General features: G+C 63.8%; 1 protein-coding gene across 3 annotated transcripts in view; it reads right to left on the bottom strand.

Moving 5' to 3' along the window:
• Positions 1 to 2,843: 2,843 nt before the first annotated feature.
• Positions 2,844 to 21,610, bottom strand: part of MOB2 (MOB kinase activator 2) — a 68,926-nt gene continuing 50,159 nt past the window's right edge. Inside the window, exons 2-6 of one of the 3 annotated variants that reach the window (XM_032879810.1) lie at positions 18,377 to 18,382; positions 11,585 to 11,745; positions 10,933 to 11,026; positions 3,862 to 3,986; positions 2,844 to 3,166 (exon numbers count right to left, since the gene is read on the bottom strand). In XM_032879810.1, coding sequence (XP_032735701.1) covers positions 2,859 to 3,166; positions 3,862 to 3,986; positions 10,933 to 11,026; positions 11,585 to 11,745; positions 18,377 to 18,381 — 693 coding nt within the window. In that variant the 5' untranslated portion in view covers position 18,382 and the 3' untranslated portion in view covers positions 2,844 to 2,858. Of the gene's footprint in view, positions 3,167 to 3,861; positions 3,987 to 10,932; positions 11,027 to 11,584; positions 11,746 to 18,376; positions 18,383 to 18,705; positions 18,846 to 21,610 lie in introns of those variants that run through there. The other 2 variants (XM_032879808.1, XM_032879809.1) reach the window with 2 other exon arrangements.

The raw sequence follows: 21,610 nt of genomic DNA, 5'->3' as shown, positions 1-21,610 counted from the left end.
GGGCAGGCACACGCGTGCACACTGCATCCAGACTCCATCAAGCAGCTCGAGCCAGAAATGCCTGTGTCCTCCTGGCACCAGCAGTGCCCACCCCCCACCCACCCCCGCCAGCCACAGAGCCCCTGATTGCTCTCAGGCCTACACGCAGCAGCCAGACCCCACTCCTAGAGACACACTGGACACAGGGGCTGCCCGGCCTGCTCCCCACCCCCAGCCTGGGACTCTGGCCAGAAAGGCCAGTGGAGCCAGGCCCTGGCCTTCTGCCTTCCCCCCAGGAGGTGCTCCCTGGAGCCTCAGGTCAAGGAGGACCCCTACCTTTGACTCCGACACCCAGGCTTGTGGTCAAGTTCCTGAGGCCTCTACTTTGGGCGGGCATGCCTAGAGAACAGAAAGACCTGCGGGGGAGGCATGGGGAGGGGCCCGGGCCCACACAGCCCAGCAGGCTGAGGTCACAGTGAGACCCAGACAGCAGAAGGGAAGAGAGCATGACAGGGACGGGGTGACCTGAAGGTGGCGTCAGGCACAGGCCTTGCTCAAGGAGGGGCTATGACCTCCCTGCCAGCCACAGAGCCAGCTGCAGCGTCTGGGGAAGCAGCGGGGCAGGGGGGCCACGCACGGGTCATAGGAGCCCAACCCTGTGGGAGTTAACATCTGCTGGCCTCAGTGGAGAGGTCTCCTACTCCTGGTCACAGATGCAGCATAGATGATACGGACATGTCCAGTGACTGGGGGACAGAGGGAGTAGGATTCCCCATGACCCGGAGCTCCTGACCAGACAAAGACAGAGGCATGAGCTCCAGTGAGACGGCGGCAGGCCCCAAGGGGTACAGTAGGACCCAGGAGCCTTCTTGCAGGGCTCAGAGCATGAGTGAGTTCAGCAGACGATGTGGGTGGAAGCTTCTAGAACGGTGCACGTTAAAGTCACGGTGAAACAACTGTGATGTCTGCCCTCCAGTCCAGGGACTGAGTCAGTGGGGTGGAGACCGGATGAAGCACCACGGGATTTTAAAGTCACCCCCAACACAACTCTGTGCAGCCAACGGGGGAGGTACTCTGGGGCAGGGAGGCTCGGGGAGATGGTGCGGGACCCTGGGGACAGGTGGGGGCCAGGACATGGAGACAAGGCACTCCAGGGCGCCTGCACTTTGTGGCTGGCTGCAGGACTGTCAGATGGGGGCGGTTCTCAGGGCAGGAGGAGGAGGAACCATCACCAGGAGTGCAGAGAAGGCAGGCGGGCCAGGGGCCACCATAGGCTGGGAAGACCCCCGTTGTGGGAAGCAGAGGTGGGGGGTGGGCTCTGGTCTCCGGCTAGGGCTGGGGCTGGTGATGGCCCGGGAAGTGGAGGAAGGCCACAAGCACGCTTGGCAGTAGCCCAGCCTAAGGGCCAGATGAGCGGCAGGAGGACAGAAACAGGACCTACCCGGTGGGGTGAAGGCTGAGGGTGGGAGGGTGCGGGAGCCGCAGTGAGTCAGGAGACAGAGATCAGGGCCCCCCCACCTCTTAGGGCTATGTGGGTGCTGAGGGGGTGGTGAGCATGACAGCCATCGGCTGTCCCCAGGCAAGATGTCAGGGGTAGGAGGGCGGGGCACCCTGCTGGAGCCTCCTCTTGTCTCTCCTCCGCCCGCACAGCGCCTACAAAAGCTCCAGGCTTCGGTTTAGGTGCCGCCCCACCCGGCCTCTGTACTCACCCCGCTCCCGAGCTTTCCCCTCTGCTCATCCCTCAGACCACAGTGCCCAGGCCAGGACTGGCTCCTGCAGCAGAGCCCCCGGGGCCAGGCTGGCCAGGGCCCCCCCAGCCCGCTCCAGCACACACTCTAGGGTCCCTGCCACCTGCATGGGAGGGCACAGCACAAGCAGAGTGGTCAAGGCTCCCTGGAACGCAGGAAACAAGACAGGTGTCCCTTACCCTCAGTTTCCCGAGCCCCACAGGCCAAGTGAGGACACAGGTCAGCAGGGCAGCCTGCGGCTGACCCTGGCAGGAAGAGCCCAGCCCGGGGTGGCCAGGAGGCAGGCCACGGTCCCAGCTGTTTGGCCAGGCCACCCTCAGTCTCGCACCCGCCCTGGTGCCCTCAGCACGGATCGCCGAGACGCTGAGCACACACACAGGCGCTAACCTGAGAGAATTCTTTTTATTACGACCGGACAGGTGCGCCGAGCAGGGACACCCAGCCTCCCACCCACAGCTGCATCTCCACACAGGCCACCCGCCCAGGCACCTCGGTCCTAGGCCCAGCTAGTCCAGGGGCCCTCGTGAGCAGCGGGACAGGAGAGAGGGGAACACAGCCACAGGCCAGGGCCCTAGGGGCAGCCCTGGCCACCCCTCCACCCGCGCAGAGCCGCCGACAGCCAAGACCCAAGCAAGGCCAGGAGAGGGAGGTCCGAGTCAGCTCCACCCTGGAAACAAGCCAGACGGAGCCCAGTCCCTCCTGGGAAGGGGCCCCAGCTCTCCCGGGCCGGCGGATTTCTCTCAAAACAGCAGAGTCCCGGGGGCGGGGGCGGGGCGGGGCGGCGGGGGCGGGGGCGGGGCCCACGGAAGACCAAGGAAGGGAAAGCCCCACAGGAGAAGGAAACAGACCAGCAGTCCCGTAAGTGTTTGTTGAGCGAATGAGTGAAATCCAAAGGTCCTTCCTGACGAGTGGCACTCGTCCATCCACCAGGAAAAGCCCGGCGGGGAGCCAGTCCGACGTGCGGCCTGCCGGCGTCTGGGGAGCCCGCTCTCGGCGCGCCCAGGCCGGGTGGGGGGCAGCGACGACCTCTCAGGCCTCCCGCCGAGCGTGCCCAGGGCGTGCGCACACGCAGGCACACGCAGGCACACGCACCACCGTCTCTGCACACGTGTGCGCCTGCCGGCCGCGGGCTCACCTCTCCTTCCCGAGGCTCTGTGCCCCCGCGCCCCCGCCGCCGGCCCCGGCCCCGCCCCCGCCGCGGCCCCCGCCGCTGCACAGCACCTCCGTGAGGTCGTCCATGACGGCGGTCTCTTTGGGGTCGAGCAGGTTGAACTCCCGGGCGAAGAGGATGAAGTGGGCGTAGAGCGTGTTCAAGTGTCCGTGCAGCTCGAGGGCCAGCGTCTCCTTGAAGTGGGACCAGTAGATGTGCGCCAGCACGTGAAACAGGTACTTGCAGATCTTCTTCACCAGAGCCTCGAACGAGCTGGGGAATTCTCTGCCTGCGGGGGCCCGCGGTCAGCCCGCCCTCCGCGGCCACCGCGCCTCCCGCCGCTCCGCGGGCAGGAAGGGGATGGCGGGCAGGACCGCGGGGCGTTCCTGCGGCCGCGCCCTCCCCACTCAGCAGCCCGCGGGCAGGCAACCGAGGGACCCGCCCGCCTGGGCCCCGAGAGCCGGGCGTCTGCAGATCTGGACGGGCCGCCTCTGCGTCGAGGGGCCCGTGACCCTGCCATGCGCCATCCAAAGCTGGGACTCGGCCCCAGGGTCCCATGCGCGTCCCTGACAGACGCTCTTGGGCCTCTACATGGCCTGGCCACAGACGAGGACGGAACCAAGGTGCACGGGTGCCTCCTGCTGGCCGAGCACCATCCGTTAGCTCCGTACTGGCCTGGAGCCCAGGGCAGGACCCGCCCAGGTCAGGACGCAAGGCGGCTACTGCTTGCTGCCTGTCAGACCCCCGGTGAGGTGGACTGCGGTGGCCCCACTGTACAGGGGGCAGAGCCGGAGGCAGAGGCCAGAGGTCCCAGAGCCTGGCATGGGTGGGGTCTTGACCCAGCCTGGGCTAACCCTGCCAGAGCCCACCTGCCCGGCTCCAGAGCCAAGGTCACACAGCCGCCCCCATCCCGTAGGTCTGGCCCTGTCGCGACGGCAGCCACAGCCGCCCAGCAGGGAGGAGGGCAGCCGGGCAGAGACGTACCGTATTTCGTGGGGAACACGTCCTCGTCCGTCACCAGCTTCTGCACGGAGCTCATGACAAAGTCGACGTACTGGGGAGCGGTGCACTTGACCTTCTTCCCCCGCTCATCGTACCAGTAGTACTGTCTGTGGGGCAGAGGGGATCGGTCACGCTGTCCCCGCAGACACCCAGGCCCCGCCCTCTCCCGGCCACCAGCAGTGCAGGTGTAGCAGGTGCCCAGGCTCCCCCTCCCAGAGCCCCCAGGGGCAGACACACTGCTCCCCACCACTGGAGACCCCCAGCTGTGTCCCACAAGGGGCTGCCTGCACCGACTCAGAGCAGTGGCCAGGACAGAGCCCGCCGTACAGACACCAACAGCAGGCGTGTCCGTTCTCTCTCCTGCGTGGCTGCACGCCTCCTTCTTTCAGAGGGACGCGCGCTTGTAGGCTGCGGAGAGGCCCGGATGGCGCACTCTTCCCTGCTGTCCCTCCTCCTCTGGGGGTACCGCTCTGACCTGTCAGCTGGGCCTCGACCCTTGGGAACCCCATGCCCTCCAATGGCCAGTCTTCAGGGAGGACAGCTGGGGCACTCGTGGGCACAGATACCTGGGAGCTCTCACTGTGTGAGCGCTGAAGGCCCTCCTTGCCCAGCGCTCTTCTCTCCAGCAGAATGAACCCAAGCGCCTGGTGGGCACCCACCTGGCCACCCCCTGCTGTCCCACCCTCTGCTTCTGCAGGCTGGCTCACCAAGGGCTGGACCCAGAGCCACAGGAGGGCGGAGAGCCGGGGTGGGGGGTGAGGGAGGCCGAGGGATGTGGTGCATGTGGGCGTGGGGCTGCACCTGGGAGTGACTGAGAGGCCTAGACCCCGACCCTCTCAGCCCCTGCCCCAGCCAGGCGACAGGCAACCGTAGGGCACCAGGCTCCACACGGATGTCTCGCTCTGTCCGGCAGCCCCCATAGCCCCCTCCCTTCCTGGCTTTACTTGGCCTCAGAGTCAGCTTGGACTAGGCTCCCCCAAACCTCCACATCCCACCCCACTGAGGGACCCCGCACGGGCTCAGAGTACCCTGGTCTGAATTCTCGAGTGTGCCAAGTACCCCTGCCTGGTATGAGGGCTGGCCCACGCCCACCACTCTGTCGGACCTGTCCCCAGGACAGCGGGGGTTCCCATTTCCCATGGTCAGCCCGACCCTGGCCAAGGCCCTCGGGACAGTCCACCACCACCGCCTCTGCTCCAGCAAGCCCACCTCCGTCTAGCAGGAGCAGGCGCTCTGCCTGGCCCCGGGCGGGGAGTGGGGCCAGCTGGCGAGACCAGGCAAGCACAGCCTCCACGCTAATGGACAGGCTCAGGGAGGCCAGCCCTTCGTGGATAAGGGGATAAGCGGCCCAACTGCCACTCGGAGGCGGAAGGTCTGGGGTGTGACTTTGCAGAAGGCAGACCTTCCTGCTGTACCTGCTCTCAGGCTGCTTCTGGGCACTGCGGCGCACCTGCAGGGAGGCCGGGCTGCCCAAGAGCCCAGAGCTAGGTGCCGCACAAGGTCCAGGAATGTAAGTGGGCAATGGAGCTGTCGAGACAAAGCCCTGAGAAGTGTGCCCGACTCCCTGCCTGCCCCCAGGAAGTAGAAATCCAGCAGCGCGCCCATCTGTTGGGACACCTGCCCGAGCACCCCCCACCCCACCCCCACAAGGAGGCTCTGCCGGACCCTCCGCCTGCCCGCCCAGACATCAGCACAGGCTGGTCAGATCACCTGAGGACTCGAAGACAAAGCCCCTTTCTGTGTCTCTCCATGCTGGAGGTGGAGCCCAGTGTTTGGGGGCCGGGCTGAGGTCCACGTATGCTGTGAGGTCCATGTCTGCGGCGGGTGCCAGACACCTGCCCCACCGATCCCCCTGCACTGAGGGCGGGTGCCGATGTACCAGGCCACAGGGGCCAGAGGGCCAGAAAACACAACTGCAGCTAGAAACGGGGACACGTGTCACCACCACGTGCAGCCCAGAGAGACTAGCTCCTGAGGGACAACGAGGACTGCCCCCTCTGTCTGAAAGACGAGACACTCTGCTGTCAACGTTCCTCTTGTTTTCGTTTTTCTGCGATGGCGCAGTACACGGGGCGCTCCGGCAGGCAGTCCTTCCGCCTCACCCACCCAGGCCCGGGTACCCCACCCCACCCCGACACAGCAGGGAGGGCCCCTGGGGAACGCCACGGGACATACTGAGCTGGGCTCTGGCTCCAGCCACGTCTCAGTGTGAGCCCCGCGGCCCTTCCTCCTCCAGCACGGAGGGGCCGGTGTGCCCAGCCGTCCATCTGCTGGAAGACGCCGGGCTCACCGCCAGTCCGGGGCAACCCCAGCTCAGGCGACTCTAAGTGCTCCCAGGCAGGGCCGTGTGTGAGCACACGCTCTTGCCGGTCTCAGGCGAACACTCCAGACTGGCAGTGCTGGGCCCCAAAGAGGCCGCCAGCCGCCGTCGGCCAGGCTCGCGCGTTGCTCCGCCAGCGTGGGGCACGCCGTCCTCCCCGGTCCTCTCTGCTGACCCGTGTGTCCAGCCCGGGCCCGCCGGTGACCACTGCTGCTGTGAGGGCTCCTCATCCATGCTGGGCGCCGGTGCCCTCCCGGGTGTGGGACTGGCCTGCGGTCGGTCTTCCTCCTCCGAACGCGCCCTCCTCCGAGCCGAAGTTCCGCGGACTGCGCCGGGCCTCCTGCTTCTTCCTCCTCCACGGCGGGCCTTGCGTCACGGCCGAGAGCTCCTCACCCAGCTGTAGGGCATGAAAATCTCCTCCTTTTCTTCCAAAAGTCTTCTGGTTTCACAATTTAGAATCCATTTGAAGCTAATTTTGGCATAAAGTGTGCGGTTTGGGTCAAGACTCACTTTTCTCTCCCTGGTGTCCGGAGTTGCGGTCTTCCGGGCACTGGTTTAACAGACCAGCCTTCCTGCACCGCGTCTCTGGAATCTGCGTCAAAACCAGACGGCCGCCTTCGTGCGGGTCTGTCTGCGGAGCCTACATGGCGCCCTGCTCCGTGTGTCTGTTCCCCACGCGCCCCCGATCGCCGCGGCTTGCCCGCGACTGGAGCCGGGGAGCGGGAGGCCTGCAGCCTCACGGTTCTCTCCTTAGCACTGCTGCGGCCGCAGTAGCGGCCGTGCCCATCCACGCACTGTCCTAGTCGACTGGTCCCCTCCTGCAAACACTCTGCCGGGATTCAGACCGAGGAGGCAGGAAATGAGAAGATGGATCCCAGGGAGCTCACCCTCGGCGCCCACAAGGGCCATGCGCCCCCTGGCTGTGCGGGCCTCCCCGCGGCTGCTCCCCGGCCCCTTGCCCATCGCGGCACGCGGGCACGTGTGTGCTGGCCCGGGTTTATCCCTGAGCATTTCGTCCTCTGTGGGGCTGTTGTAAATGGTGCAGTTCTCTTAGTGTGGGGCTCCAGGTGTGCACTGCTTGGGGTTTTCTACACAGACAACCGTGCCGTATACGGTAACGGGGGCACTTCTAGTTCTCCGCTGTGGATGTCTTCTACTCCTGGTTTCTAGCTGGACAGCACAGCACTGCCCATTGAGTGTATTTTGCTATTTTGTTCTTACCAAGGAATCAGTCCATTTAAACTGCCCAACTTACGTATGCAGGGATTTTTGGTACATTTGGTACGTTTCCTTAATATCCGCTTAGTATCTGCTGAGTCTACAGTGACGGCCCCTTCATTCTCATCCTGACACCCTGCTCCGTTTCTACCCACCTGTCTTGCGAAAGATCCATCAACTTCCCTGAACTTTTCAAGAAATCGGCTACTGGTTTCATGGATTTTCCTGTTTTCAGAGATCAACTTCAGTGATTCCTACTCTATTATTCTTTTCTTCCGCTCAGTTTGGGTTTATTGTTCTTTTTCTAGTTTCTTAACGTGGAAGCTGAGGTTCCTGATTTGAGATCCTTCTCCTGTAACGAACACGTAACCCTACAGATTCCCCTCAAAGCTCTGCCGTGTCTCACAAATTCGGGGGTGCTGCGTCCTCATTTGTGCTCAGGTTAAAACATTTCTAATTCCCTCGGAGACTCCTCTCCGACCTGTGCGTCATTCCCAAGTATTTGGAGATCTTCCTGTTCCATTTCTGTGACTGATTCTCGTTCACCCCCACGACGGTCAGGTAAGGAACGCAGTAGCACCCTGGCCCTTCCGAGTTTGTACAGGCCTGTCCTGTGAGCGGGATGCGATCTCCTTTGCTGACTCCTCACGCCACGTGCGCTTGAGAAGAACACGGCCTTGGTGGTCAACGGTGAAACGCACCCAGCCCAGCCGGCCGACGGTGCGACTCCGTCCTGCGTCCTTGCTGACTTGTGAGAGCTCTGCAGCGGCTCTGGGCAGAAGTCCCTCTTCCTCAGGAAGCCCCTCTGTCCGCGGTTTCACTTTCCTGGGTCCCAGTTCCTGGCGACAGGCGCCGTCCAGAAGCAGACCGGCCCCGCCTCCAGGCGCAGTGGCAGAGGCTGAGCGTGATGTGCGGGCGCGCCACGCCACCCCCGCCCACGTTTCACAGGGGCACACGGTCAGCAGGAGAAAGCGGGTACAGCGTAGCAGGAGACCTGAGAGAGACCGCACTCACGTGACTGACGACGGCATGCTGCTGTAACTGTCCCGTTCTGTCACCGGTCGTGAGTGTTAACCTCTCTACCTGATTTACCGATGAAATTATCACAGGCCACAGGGTTTGGTGTGGTCCGCAGAATCCGGCTCCCAGCGGGGGCCTGGGTGCACAGCCCCGCGGCCGGCAGCCCACTCCGCGATCTCTGCCTTGCGCTCAGCACCTCTGTACCGCTGACGTTTAAGGAAATTTCTGGTGTGCTTGAATTTTTTACCATCTTTCGTTTACCGTTTGGCCCCTTTGCTTCTCGTCCCTTGTAACTCCTCTTTCCCGCCTTCTTTTGGGTTATGTTTTCGTCTTCCCTTTCAGTTTACCAACTGCGACTCTGACTACACCTTCTACACAACTCACCAGAGTCGGAATGCACACTCCACCTGCTTTCCTGCCACTCCAGCCCAGCCCGCCGCCATCTCCTCTGCTGTCACCCGTCACATGGGTGTGGCTCAAAGCACTTGAAAGGGACAGTCCCTACTTCCATCCCTGATGCTCGTTCTGCACGGACGGTCCCAGTCCCCTCGCTTGGGGACCCCTTGCAGGAGCAGGTCTGCCCCTGTGGATGCTTTAAGTCTTCCGCCATCGGAGAAATGTCCGTATTTCAGCAAAGCCCTGAAGGACATGTTTGCTGGAAGGAGGACTAGGGCTGATTGCTCTTTACTTTCAACGCGTTAGAAATGTGGCAGAGCTTCCTTGTGGCCCAAGGGTTCCGACGAGCACAGCAGTCACTCACGCATGTCCTCGAGGACTGGCTCTGCTCCGAGAAGGCCTTGTCTTTGCCCAGTTCTGTTATGACCCGCCTGTGCGTGGACTCAACAGTCTGTCCCACTTGGAGTTCACTCAGCTTCTTGAATGTATGTTAGCGTCTGCCAAGCTTGGAAAGCTTCCAGCCGTTATTTCTTCAAACACATTCTCCATGTAGCCCTTTCTTGTCACCTTCTGGGCCTCCAACACAACCCTCTGGTTTCCACGTCTAGGGCCCAGCAGGGTGGACACAGGTCTCAGCCCCACTCCAGGCCCCAGGCACACATGTTGGTCCTGGGGCAGCACACAGCTCGGGGACCTCTGGCAAACCCGCCTTTTTCTCTTCACCTAATTCGACGTCAAACAGCTGCTAGGAAGGTGGCAGAGCGTGCCAGGTCCGTAAGCCTCGAAGACCCTGCGAAGGCGGCTGCAGCCAAGAAGAACGAGAAGTGGGGGCGCAAGCTCCCCAGATTCCATCTCACACCAAGCTCTACGCACTTTCAAGGAGTCTCTTCTCAAGCCTGGAGATACTGAAGGACGCCTGGGAGCAGAGACAAGCTTCCCCACTGCCTGCCCTACGGGCCACCTCGGACTCCGCTGGGTCGGGCAAAGCCAGCAGCGTCCTTCTGAGTGTGCCACACACAGGACAGCTCTAGGACACGGTCCTCGCTGGCCTCCAGCATCTGCACCAGGGCGCTCTGCTCTGCTGAGGGCACTTCCCTCCCCCAAGCTCACCTGCCCCACCCTCCCAGGGGCATCCCTGGCTGCGGCCAGTGGGGACACACGTAATGTCTGGGCTCCCATCAGTGACCCTTTCTGGGTGGCAGAGTGGAGAGCCAACCACTGTCTACATTTGCTCCCACGGGACCTGACCCTGAGCTGTGACCTGCTGGGGCCACAAGAGTGGGGCCTAGTGGGGCTGAGACCTCCGCTTGCCTGAGCTAGAGCTGGGCCTGGGCCTGGGCGCCTGGCGGGCGGCGGACTGTGCTCACAGCAGGGCTGGCGGCTCCTGTGTGCTAGCATCAGCCCTAGCGATAAAAGACGGTGTGGGAAAAGGGCTCCCACGCCGTCGCCTCGGTCCCAACAGCCGCAGGCTGAGCCCAGCACCTGGCCTTCTGTCTGCAGCCGCCGTCCAGCCCTTCTGCTATCAGAGGCTAGTGGCAAGCCCGTGCCGCGCAGCGGCCCTCCGGCCCCCGCCCCGAGCAGCAGCCGCCAATCCGCCAGGGGAGCCTCGAAGCCCCTGGGGTTCCTGCCTACTGAGGACACAAGTGTGCACAAGCTTCCAGAAGAAAACGAACGCATCTGGGCCCATGGAAAACTCACTGAGAAGGCATCCCAGCCCCACAAAACCAGCCAACGGAGAAAGCAATGAGTGGCCTCTCTACCCAGTCCCTCGCTGTCCCCCTCCTCACTCCTTCGACACAGAGCAGGAGCTCTCGGGAAAAGCCATCGGGCATCCGGACAGCTAGCTGAAGCAGGGAAGCGCCTGTAGCTTCCTGACGTGCTGCGGTCTTAGGAAACCCACTGAGGCACGTACTGTGGAAACACCCCGGCCCCGAGGAGCTCAGCCACCAGCCTATGGCCGGCTGGCACCCCGCATCCCAGCAGACCCTATACCACCGAGTGCCTCCCCTGTCTGGGCTCTGTCCCCACAGGGGCAGGAGGGGCCGCCGCAGCCAGGACCCTGCTGAGGAGACCCTGTGGGGATACCGTGAGTGACTCACGTGTTGCACACGGCCATCGTCTGGCACGCCTCTCCTGTGCAGAACTCTGAGATGGTGCTGTACTGTAGGTTGACGTGGTGGAAAAACGTGGTGGCTGCAAGAGAAGAGAAGGCCCGGGCATGAGAAACCACCACTGTGGCACTGTTCTGCGTCCCAGTGCCCTGCAGACCCACACGAAGCCAGCATGCACCACAGACCAGAGACGTGTGTCCCAGTGCAGAGCAGTGGCCCTGGACGCCGGCCATCGGCCGCTGTCGTGCGCGCCGGGCATGTGTCTGCATAGCACCAAGGCGGGCAGAGAGCCAGCGGGCAGCCGGATGGAGTCCCCTCCGCGAGGGCTGCGGCGGGCAGCCATGCCGTGAGCCCCGAGCCCCAGGCCTGCCCAGTGGCTGGAGTTGAGGTCCACGCTCCCCTCCCACAGGCCGCAGCCTTCCCACGGACTCGGCACTGCCAGCCCTGCAGCTACACACCCGCTCCAGACACTCCCTGGCACTGGTGGCCCGTGCCTGGCCTGGCCGGGACCCGCAACGGGTCCTGGTGTTGGGGAGACCCTACGCACGCTACAGGGCCGGCCATCAGCTCCAGGGAGTCCTCGGTCAGGTGACGGCCTGTGGCCGCTGTGGCACCCTCCCCGACCCGGCGCCCCACGCACTGTTGCTGGCCAGCCACTCATTGAGGTCAATCTCGCGGGGCAGCACCACCAGCTCCTTGAAGCCGACGTCGGTGATCCTGGACCTGGTGTACTCCGGCTCCAGGTACATCTTCTTCTCCTCCGCGGCGGGCTTCTTTCCGTTGGGCTTTGCTTTAGACTTCCTGCCGGAGACAAGGCGGCGGGGGTCACTTCGTGACAAAGCAGGCGTGGAGGCCACGAGCTGGGTCTCAAGATAGGAGCTGGGCTGTCCCTGCCAGTGGGACAACCAGAGGCTCTTGCCGAGACAGCACAGGAGACTCTGCTCCCAGTGGGCGCCAGGAATGGAAGGGAACTGCTCTGCCCCCCCGCCATTGTCAGGGGCCAGGCCCGACCGGCCGGGCCCCCCGCCGCCACGAGGGGAAAGTGGGAAGCAGACACATGCCAGAGGCCTGATGCCACAGGCCACACATGGAAGCCACGAAAGGCAGGCGGCTCGGGGCCCACTGAAGAGGTGGGCCAGCAGCCCCACTAGTCAGGCTCTAGCCCCCACACGTGACACTGCAGACACCTTGGCCCGCAGGGCTGCCAGGTGGGACACAGGGACGAGCTCCCCTGGCCCAGGCCCCCCCATCCTTCTGGGCAGCCGATCCCCCCGCCCGGCCTCAAAAGAGGCCTCGCTGTGTGCCGACGCACCTGGGACTCCCCTGCACAGCCCCGTCCCCGCTCACCTGGGCTCCACCCCAAGCCCACGGGGCAGGATCCGGGCGGGGGCGGGGAAGTGGGCGTGAACCAGGCATTACAGAGATCACAAATGACCTCTTGCACCGAAAGTTTTTTCTGCTTACAAAAATAGTTGTTTTCCATAAAAATACACTGTCATACAGAAACTGAATGGGCTTGTTATAGCTATTTTTATAGGACTAAATACGTATTTTTGAAACGTCTGTTTTCCTTCAAATCCTGTAAGCATCAGTACCTATGCCCCATCAACCAGAGTTCTCGGGGCTGAAGGGCCTCCCCGGCGGGGAGCCTTGGGCCCCAGACCAGCCTCGTGCCAGCCGCCCAGAGGTCAGAACCAGGGCCACGGTGAGTGCAGCCTAGTTGCCCAAACGAGGTAGAACGTATCCCAAGAAGGAAAAGTGGCCAGGACAGTGGCCCAAAGCGCACGGCTGGGAACATGGCCCAGGCTGGGTCTGTCATAAGTCACCCAACGTCACAACGGAGCCCACAGTGGGCAAATGGGCCCGGAACACCGGATCCCGTGGAGGGCCGTGTGCGGACATGGCCCTTCCCAGCAGCAACCGCCCAACGTGGAGAAGCAGGGGGGCCTCCTGCCATCTGGGGAGCAGCTCAGAGCAATGCTGTAATCCTCCCGTACCTGCAGGGACTCCCCCTACCGTTGGAGGTTTAGAATTCAGTTCCTGGGGGAAGCTTGAGAAGCCGAAGGAAAGTGCCTCACAGCAGTCTCCGTTTTCAATAGTACAAGGGGACCCAGTGTGACTCGCAGAAACAAACCCCAAGTCAATACTGTCAGGACATCCTACTGACCAGAAAAGGCCACCTTTGGCTATAAATTCTCAAGGAGGTGTCATCCCTGCCCCAGGAGCAGAAGCCCCGGGGAAGCGTGTCCATCTTCCCCCGGGGACAGGATGAGACAGATGGAGGCCGACATATCCTTCAGAGCCCCCGTCGTGCTCCGCGGCGCTGAGGGGCAGGAGTGAGCACGCCCGCGCCACAGCCAAGCCATGCACACCAGTGTCGGGATGGCCGTGAGCCCGTGGCACCGGAGGCCGCCCACACACCTGGCAGGCTGTGGTCGGGGTGCTGGCTGGGCTGGGGGGCTGGGGGCAGGCAGGCTGAGGACCTGGCCCCGAGGCTCACACCCTCGAGGTCTGCAGCGCCCGCGCAAGGAGAAGCAAACCAGCTCCGCCCTGGCCTCCGTGTCCGGCCCGGCTGCCCAAATGTGAACGCTCTGCGGTCTCAGCTGGGGCGCAGCCCACTGGTGGCCGGGCCGGACACGGCCGTCCGAAGGACTCAGGGCACCCAGCTCCTTGTGCGCCCCGTCCCCGCCCTCACTCCAGTGGGGCAAAAGGTCTCTGCGGCTCCCTGACCCTGTCCTTTTTGTCTGTTTTGAAATGCTGCTAGTGGTTTATTTAAGAGAAACAGGAAGGAAAAATGCTCCCCGAATGCCAGGGAAATGTTTTCCATCAGCTTCTCAGCAAATCTTCTCCTTAAAAGGCGACGTGTTCTCAGCCTCCTGGTGCACCACTGGGAGTAACCAATGCCGTGCAGGGCCACAGTGTCCTGGGGACAGGGAGGGACCGCATGCGGCCTGGGCGGCTGGAGCAAGGGCATGGATGTCTCTTCCTCTGTTACACACACACCTGCACGAGTACATCAGGGGCCCCTCTGGCTGGGCGGGAGGCCGTTCACTGGGGACAAGCGTGGACACATGCCTCTCAGGGCCCTGTGGTCCCTTGGACCAAGACAGCAAGGTTCCCACCTTCCCCAGAGCACGCAGAGGAAGACTGGGCCCTGGGAGGGCTCAGGGAGCCCAGGGGCCCTGCCATGCCCTCAGACGCTCCACCAGGAGGCTGGGCAGGCCATTTCACTCCCTGCCCCCTGCCCTTCTCCTGACCCTGGTCTCTGCTACTGAGTCGCATGCCGTCCTGTCAGAAAGCCTGAAGTGGCCTGGAAAGACGATCTGTGCCCACAGGCCCAGGCGCGAGGGACCAGCCCACGGGATGCACCTGCAGCCTGCGCCGGTTCCGCCCTGCTCACCCCTCTGCTGCGTCCAGGCCCAATCTGACCCCCGCCTCCCCACTTGTGCTCTAGGCGCACCCCTGCCTGTGCCTCCCCTCGACTCACACCTGGCTAGGACCACCCCTGAGCTCGCCACACATGCTAGGACTCGACCTCTGGGTCTAGAGGACTCTACTATCACACGTATGCAGATGCGGCACATGGGGGCCCGGGCTGAAGTCGGCTGCCTGACCTCCTCTTCGTCCTGCTGTCCAGGGGCCGTGTCACCAAGTGACGTGAGGACCACCCAGCAGAACCAGCCTATGGGCAGCTGGTGCCGGAGCAGCAGCAGGAACCGGTACAGGGCAAGATGCCACTGAGGCCACACAAGAGGCCCACTTGGGGACTCCGCCTTAGGAAGGGTGTGGCACCCTTGTGCTGGCAAGTCCATTTCCAGGGGAGACTAGGAGTCCTGGAGGGGATGTGGGCTGCGACGTCTGTGATCAGAAGGCCTCAGCCACCCCACCCTTCTCCCCTGCTGCTGTCCACACCTGTTCTGCAACAAACGGGGCAAAAAGGCAGGTGCACACCAGGCCCGCCCAGCTGGACTTCTCCAAGCTGCTTCCCCCAAGCTCCCCATCATCCAGGGAGGGCCTGGGAGCCCTGGACCTCTGTGCAATCTGGAACGAGCCCTCTGCCAGGCCAGCCAGTGCAGATTTCCGCGCAGCCTGGTCACGGGGTCTTCTTTCCTTCAGTCCCACAGGCAGGCAGTGATGATGGGCACTGACGCAAAGGTACAGGCCAGGGCCCCTGTGTGGGAGCGGTCCTGCAAACCCTGTCACACGGGGCCCTCCCACCCCAAATTCTGTCCTGGCCACAGCAAACCATTTGGCCCCTCTGAGTGCCGGAAGTGGCTCTGGCCCAGCCCCGTTCCTCTGCCACTGGCAGCAACAGGCCATGTGACGCCTGTCCCTATGGCCACACGGGGGGAGAACACAAGATCCCGTGCCCCCCACCCCACTGGCACTGAGCTCTGGAGCGGGCTCTGTCCAGCCAGGGCCCAGAAGGCTGTCTGGGGGCCGCACGGCCGGGCTCCTCCTCTCTGGCTCTCCCCCTATACTGCTTGCTCACTGGGACCCCCAGGGTGGCAGCGAAGGGACCAGACGGTGGACACAAGGCTATGGCCTGCCACAGGGGCTGCTGGCACCCTGGGGGGCGGGGGGGTGGGGAGAACATGGCCATAGGCACACAGAGACCTCCCAACAGAACTCTGCGTGCTGCTCCTGGTCTAACGGGTGGGCTCCGAGGCCAGACCAGCCATCTGGGAGGGGCCCAGGCTCCACGGAGAACATCCTTCTACTGTGTCCTCACCCCTCACCCTCCCCTGCTCCTGACACCTTTACCACCTCTGCAGCAGTCCCCATACCCCACACATGCTTGGCCTGACACACACCACCGGTCCCACCGGGAAAGCCCCTCAGGCTGCTCCCTGTGAGCCGGCACCGCCACAGAACCCACCCGTGTGAGCAAGGGGACACAAGGGCGCAGGAGTGACGCCGCCCGACAGCCACAGCAGGGGTCTCCCCTAGGGACGCAGACACACGAGGAGAGACGCACCTGCCCAAGGGCGCCGGGAACACTCAAGGGCCCCGTGCTGACGCTCCCCACGGAGAGCTGGCCCGCACAGGCAGATGTGGGGTGCCCTGGACCCACCCTCCAGGAACAACTGGTAACTGTCAGGTCTGGAACATGGGATGCCTCCTCAAGGTCTTGACCATGCTGGGGCAAGGGGCTGGTGGTCCCCAGGCACAGAGCAGGGAAACTGCGCCCAGCGGGGGGTGGGCCACACTGAACCAGGAGAAGAGAACCCTCCCCCGCCGGCCCCCGCCGCTGCCTTGCTCAGCCTTCTGTCTCTCAATCTGGCCCCTGCGGTGCTCCCAGGACACTGGCATCCCAGGACAGCCGGGGTTCTGGCTGTGAAGGAGGTAGGGCAGATGTGGGAGGTCAAGGGAAGCACGGAGACGCCGCGCGGGAGGAGGTGGGCAGTGAGACACGCAGCCCCGGCAGCCGGTCTGGAGGCGGCCTCACAGGACGGAGATCAAAGATCCAGGGGTGGGGGAGCAGGATTACGAGGGACGCACGGATGCAGGAATGGTGCGCCCATGGTGCGCAAAGGCCCCAGAGAAAGTGCTCCACGGCTACAGAGCCCGTGCTGGCGGTAGCCTGGGAAAGGAGGGGCCCCCGGAGCGGGCGTCTGAGGACTGAGAGCACGAGCAGGGTCCCCATGCTCCTAGGCACAGCCCGCCGCTCCCCACATCAGGCTAACACAGGAGGGAGTGCCTGGGCCCGGGCCTGACCGGGCCTGACCGTCTGGGGTGGCAGGCTGGGTGGAGCAGGAGCTCCCCCTGGGTCCTGTGCACAGGCCCATCCGCTCCCCATGGGGCAGCCGGGCCCAAAGTCCAGGCTCTGCAGGGACGTCAGACAGCCCTGTCACCCAGACGGTCAGGGCACACCCGGGGTCCCCACCAGGACCAGACATCACCCTCAGCCCTGGGCCGAGTGAAAATACCAGGGCTTGGCACCACTCCCGACCCCCAGGTTTCCGACGCAGTGGGCTAGCGTGGGGCCCGAAAACCACTTCGGACACGTGGAGGTGCCCGCCTGAGTCCGTTCTTGCCACTCCTAGTGCCCTGGTGTCACGATACTCCCTCCTGTTGCACAGCCTTGGAAACCAAAAGCTGGGAAGACACCCCCCTGGGACCCCCATCAAATCCCCACAGGCCACGGCCAGACAGGTGCTGTGGAGAGGGACGCGCAGGTCATTTCTCGTCTTGGGTTAACTGCCTGGCGGTCAGCACCCCCAAACAACCGAGCTTTCATAAGCCGCTGTGTGCCTACACAACGAGACCCATCGAGACGGAAGACGGCAAGGCAGACTGAGAAAGGTACACGGACCCCGTGGACACAACGTGCTCACGCGTCAGGTGCTGCCGCGCCCCGTCTGACCCCCGGCCGGAGCCGCAGTGTGGCCACCAGCCTCAGAGCTCGGAGCTGACTTTCCTTCTCCATCGGCAAAGGACGCGCTCTTCCTCTGGCGCCGGGCTGAAGCGTCACCCGCCCCGAGAAGTCCTCTCGGCACCCCGGTGAGAGTGGCCTGGGCCTCTCGTCGCCTGCAGCGGCACGCCGACGCTTGGCCGGGTCAGTGTTGCCTCCGTCCTCTGCAGAGCCCACTTTAGCATTCGCCCTCTCCCACCGTGCACACGCGCACAGGACACGCACCCACACCGGCACCCACGGTTCCAAAGCTCACAAGCTAACATTGCGGAAGGACAGCTCAGGTCAGCTCACAGGTGGGATCTCTGGTTTCTACTCGGAAGTCACTGTGAGTCCTCCCATGTGGCACGCAGGTGACCGGCTGTAGGGACGGAGCCCATGGAAGAGAAGAGTGAAAACCAGAGGTGCCCACAGTCAGTCGGGGGCACAGACACACACAGGCTCTAGAATACCTCGGTCACTCCATGCTGACCACCAGCTGGGCTTGGCTTCCCCACTCAGACAGTCGCCAAGAGGCCCGCTTAGCTTGGTTACAATTAGAGACAGAACTGGAAAAGCAAGAGACATTCACTTTCCATTTTAAAAATGATGACCTGCTGTTCTCAGGCCAACCTAAGAGGTTCATACCGCAGGAAGCTGGATCTGAGTCTACACCGTGACCCATTCCGGCACGGGCTCCTGTAAGCCCGGGTGTCCGGCGGCCCCTCCAAGCCCTCCAGCACAGCACAGGACTGCCCGTCTTCGAGGGTCAGGCCGGCCCGCTGCTGCCCGCCACCCCCACACCCTCCCGCCAGCAGGCCACGCTCGCTCTGCCAGTGCCCGAAGCAGCTTCTATCCAGACACAGAACCTGCACTGGAGAGAGAGTCTCCAGACCCCTCCGCAGGTCAGAAAAAGCAATTTAAAAAGCTGTCAGAAATGGCCCCTAGAGCGGACAGCTGTGTCCCATCGTCAGGTCTCTGGACAAGGCTACTCAGGGACAGTTTCTGGTCATCCCACCTGGGGACAACCGGACAGACACCATGCTGGTCTGGCAGGCCTGGGAGAGGGCAAGGCAGGACTGCCGTGGTCACAAACATGGTTAACCACAAGGAGGGAGACAGATCACTGGTGGGCCCCTCATTCTCCCCCAGACCCTCCAGGAGCACAAGCTCCGGCCACGAGCAACAGGACGTGCAGGCATTTAGGGAAAACCTGGCTCCAAACAAAGTTCCTGTCCAAACCCCAGGGCTCCCCCACCCCGCCCCGCGGCTACGCGCCGCCAGCAATTACAGCCACTGTTCCCCAGGCTGAGCCCGGGCCAGGACTAGGGACACCCGACTGCCCCCACTGCCCCCGCCCCGTTCACCTGAGCACTTTGCCAACAGCCTGAAGCACCATTTTGCAGCTGAGTCCAGCTTTGGGGGGCTGGCTGAGCAGAGCTCGGTCTGTGGGGAGACCGCTGGGATCTCCAAGCATGCTGGGGCAGTGCAGGGACCGGCAGGGAAAGTGGGAGCCAGGGCAGCGGACAGCCGTCCCTCCTTCCTCTCCTCCCTCCCTCCTTCTCTCCAGGAGACCGGCCAATGAGGGCACGGCGGGGCGGGGGGGGGACGCGGGGCGGGGGGGACAAACAGCTGCTCCTTCTACAGGCGAGGGCTGGCCAAGTCCGCTTAGATGAGGGAGTGTCTCAATGGCCTTCTCAAAGTGGCGCCTTGCGGGCACCGTGTGGGATGAAGGCCACTGCCCAGGAGATGGCTCGGGAAGGACCCATCGGTGAGGCCCAGGGTGGCACCACATGGCCCTTCTGACAGGGCAGGCGGCAGCTCTGCCCCAGGAGCTCGTGCGGCCGACACACAGCCCTCGCCTGACCCCCGCCGAGCTGAGACAAGAAACCGGCTGGGCCGGGACACCGGGCTGCAGACAGACAGGCTGGCCGCGCGCCTGCAGAGCACAGACTCGGGCCCGCGGCACACCGACACCCACACGGCCCTGGAAAGACAAGGCTGGCTGGCTCCCAGGGCGTCCCGAGCAGGCAGTGAGTGGGCACTGGGCAGAGGCTACTTCTGGAGGGCAGGTCTCCACAGAATGCCCAGAGCGCCTTCCTGTGGGGCTGCCAGAAGCCCAGTGTCCAAGGCCTTCTTTGCAGCTGTTCTCGACCCGGGAGACCACAGAGTACTGGAGAATCAAGCGTCTGAAAGAGGACGGCGCTCTGCTCAGCCCTGGTTTCAGTTCTGACCACAGACAGTGACAGCCCGGCCCCACGGGTTCCTCTGAGAAGCCGCACCCAGCACACTGCACAGCCAGAGTCCGCCGGGCCGCTGCGCCCGTACGCCCAGCTTGGCTCTGCCCTCCCCCCACCCCGAAAGGCCACATCCCAGAAAGGGCCCTGCTGACCTTCTCATCTGTCCAAGTTCAACCGAACTCTGCAGGGGCCCCCAAAGCCACGGAAAGGATAGATCAACGTGTAACAGCAAAAGGCAGCCTCTGCCCAGCCCGGCTGAGGACACCAGCAACAGAGCTCCAGTCCCTCGGGAGGCAGGACAAAAAAGGCTCCTTCTGTCCCGGCAGGACACTGTCCCCGGGGCCAGCCTGGGAGTCTGCACGACCTCAGGCACCCCCGCACTCACTGCCGGCCCGGAGTGGAGCCACTGATGGGATGGCCACACCTGCCCTGGCCGGGTGAGACGGAGTCCCCGGGAGGGGAGGACTAGCCCGCGGGGGCCGCAGCGGAGCACCAGAAGGTCGCCCGGGCTCACCTTGTTCCACGGCCTGCCCTGCCAACAGAGCCAGCCACTTCTCAGGGAGCCCTGGCCCCTTGTACTGCAGAAGACGAGAAGCTGACAGCCGGCTGCGGGGCGGTGCTCTCCTTGGTCCCGGCCAGCAGGGAGACGCGTGTGTGCTCGCGCTCATCCCGACGCCCCCGACGGGTCCGTGACCCGCGGATCAGTCCCGCCTCCTCCCCCTGGCCTGTCTAGGGCCTCCCCCCTCCAACAGAGAGACACCTCTGAGGAGACGCAGGGTCTGAACCACTTAGTCAAAAAGTCACGGCAGAGGGAGCGCCACACGGTACAGGCAGCAAGGCGAACGGGCCCGGCACCCTGACGAGGGGTGCGGGAAGGCGCAAGCTTCACTCAGAAGCACGTGGGAAGGGCTTTGTGGCTGAGTCCAACGAAACGGAAGAAGACAAGGCAGGATGAGCAGCCCCCGACCGTCAAAACAGCCCGGAGACCCATGCACCCGAGAGGCTGCCTCAGCGGTAAAGTAACTTAGGATCGGAAGAGAGAGGCAGAGAGCTCACAGGCGGAACCGGACACGAGCCCCGGAAACGCAGGCTAACTCGGAGGGGACACAAAGCCGACGTGGCAGGGAACACAGGAGAGAAAGGAGGAGTTTTCTAGATCAAAAAGGAATGAGGAGACAGTCGGGTGCGTGACGGCAGGCGGCGGGTCCCGGGCGGACCCCTCCATCGCCAGCAGCTACAAACTGGGTGAATCACAAAGCAGTGGGTGTCAGATGCTGGACAGCACGCTGGTGGCTCAGGACAGCGCCCGAGAGCAGGGACCCGAGGGTGAGCAGCGAGCCACCGTGGGCCGGAGGCTGGGGTGCGGGAAGGCGGAGCCCATGCAGGCCCCGCGGCCTCAGACGGAGGCCAGGGTCAGAGCTGGGGCTGCTGGAACATGCAGGGCTGCGTACCGGACAGCCGGGCTGCCCGGAGAAGATCTCCAGAAAGAAGGACGGAGCCAGTTAAGCCTCTGACCAACCACTTGGACGAGGGCACACAGGGCCCCTCCATAGGGCCTGGCAAAGAGCAGCTACGGGCAACGGCAGGCACTGCCGCCCCCAGAGCAGACACGGAGGGCATCCATAGAGGCGCCCGGCTGCTGCCCTGGAAGCCGCGTGAGGAGCAGGGCTGTGGCAGCCCAGAGGAAGGTCTCCCCAGAGCTGCCCTCGTCACGCCTCACCCAGCCTCCAAGGGCCCTGCCGTGCCAGCAGCAGAGCAGCCGCAGACCCGAGCAAGCAGGGAGCTCTGGAAGGAGGACGGCGAGAGCCAGAGCTATAGTCACACTCACCGCCACAGATCTGACGCGCACGCACACAGCTACACACACAGGCACACAGCTACGCACACGCACACACACAGCTACACACACGTGCACGCGCACACGCGCACGCACACAGCTACACACATGCGTACACACACGCACGCGCACAGCTACACACGCATGTGTACACACAGGCACACAGCTACACACACGCACACACACACAGCTACG

The sequence above is a fragment of the Lontra canadensis genome, unplaced genomic scaffold (genome assembly GCF_010015895.1).
Source record: "Lontra canadensis isolate GAN:19392208 unplaced genomic scaffold, GSC_riverotter_1.0 scaffold66, whole genome shotgun sequence".
In the NCBI taxonomy this organism is placed as follows: Eukaryota; Metazoa; Chordata; class Mammalia; order Carnivora; family Mustelidae; genus Lontra; species Lontra canadensis.
This window is presented reverse-complemented; position numbering and strand designations above follow the sequence as displayed.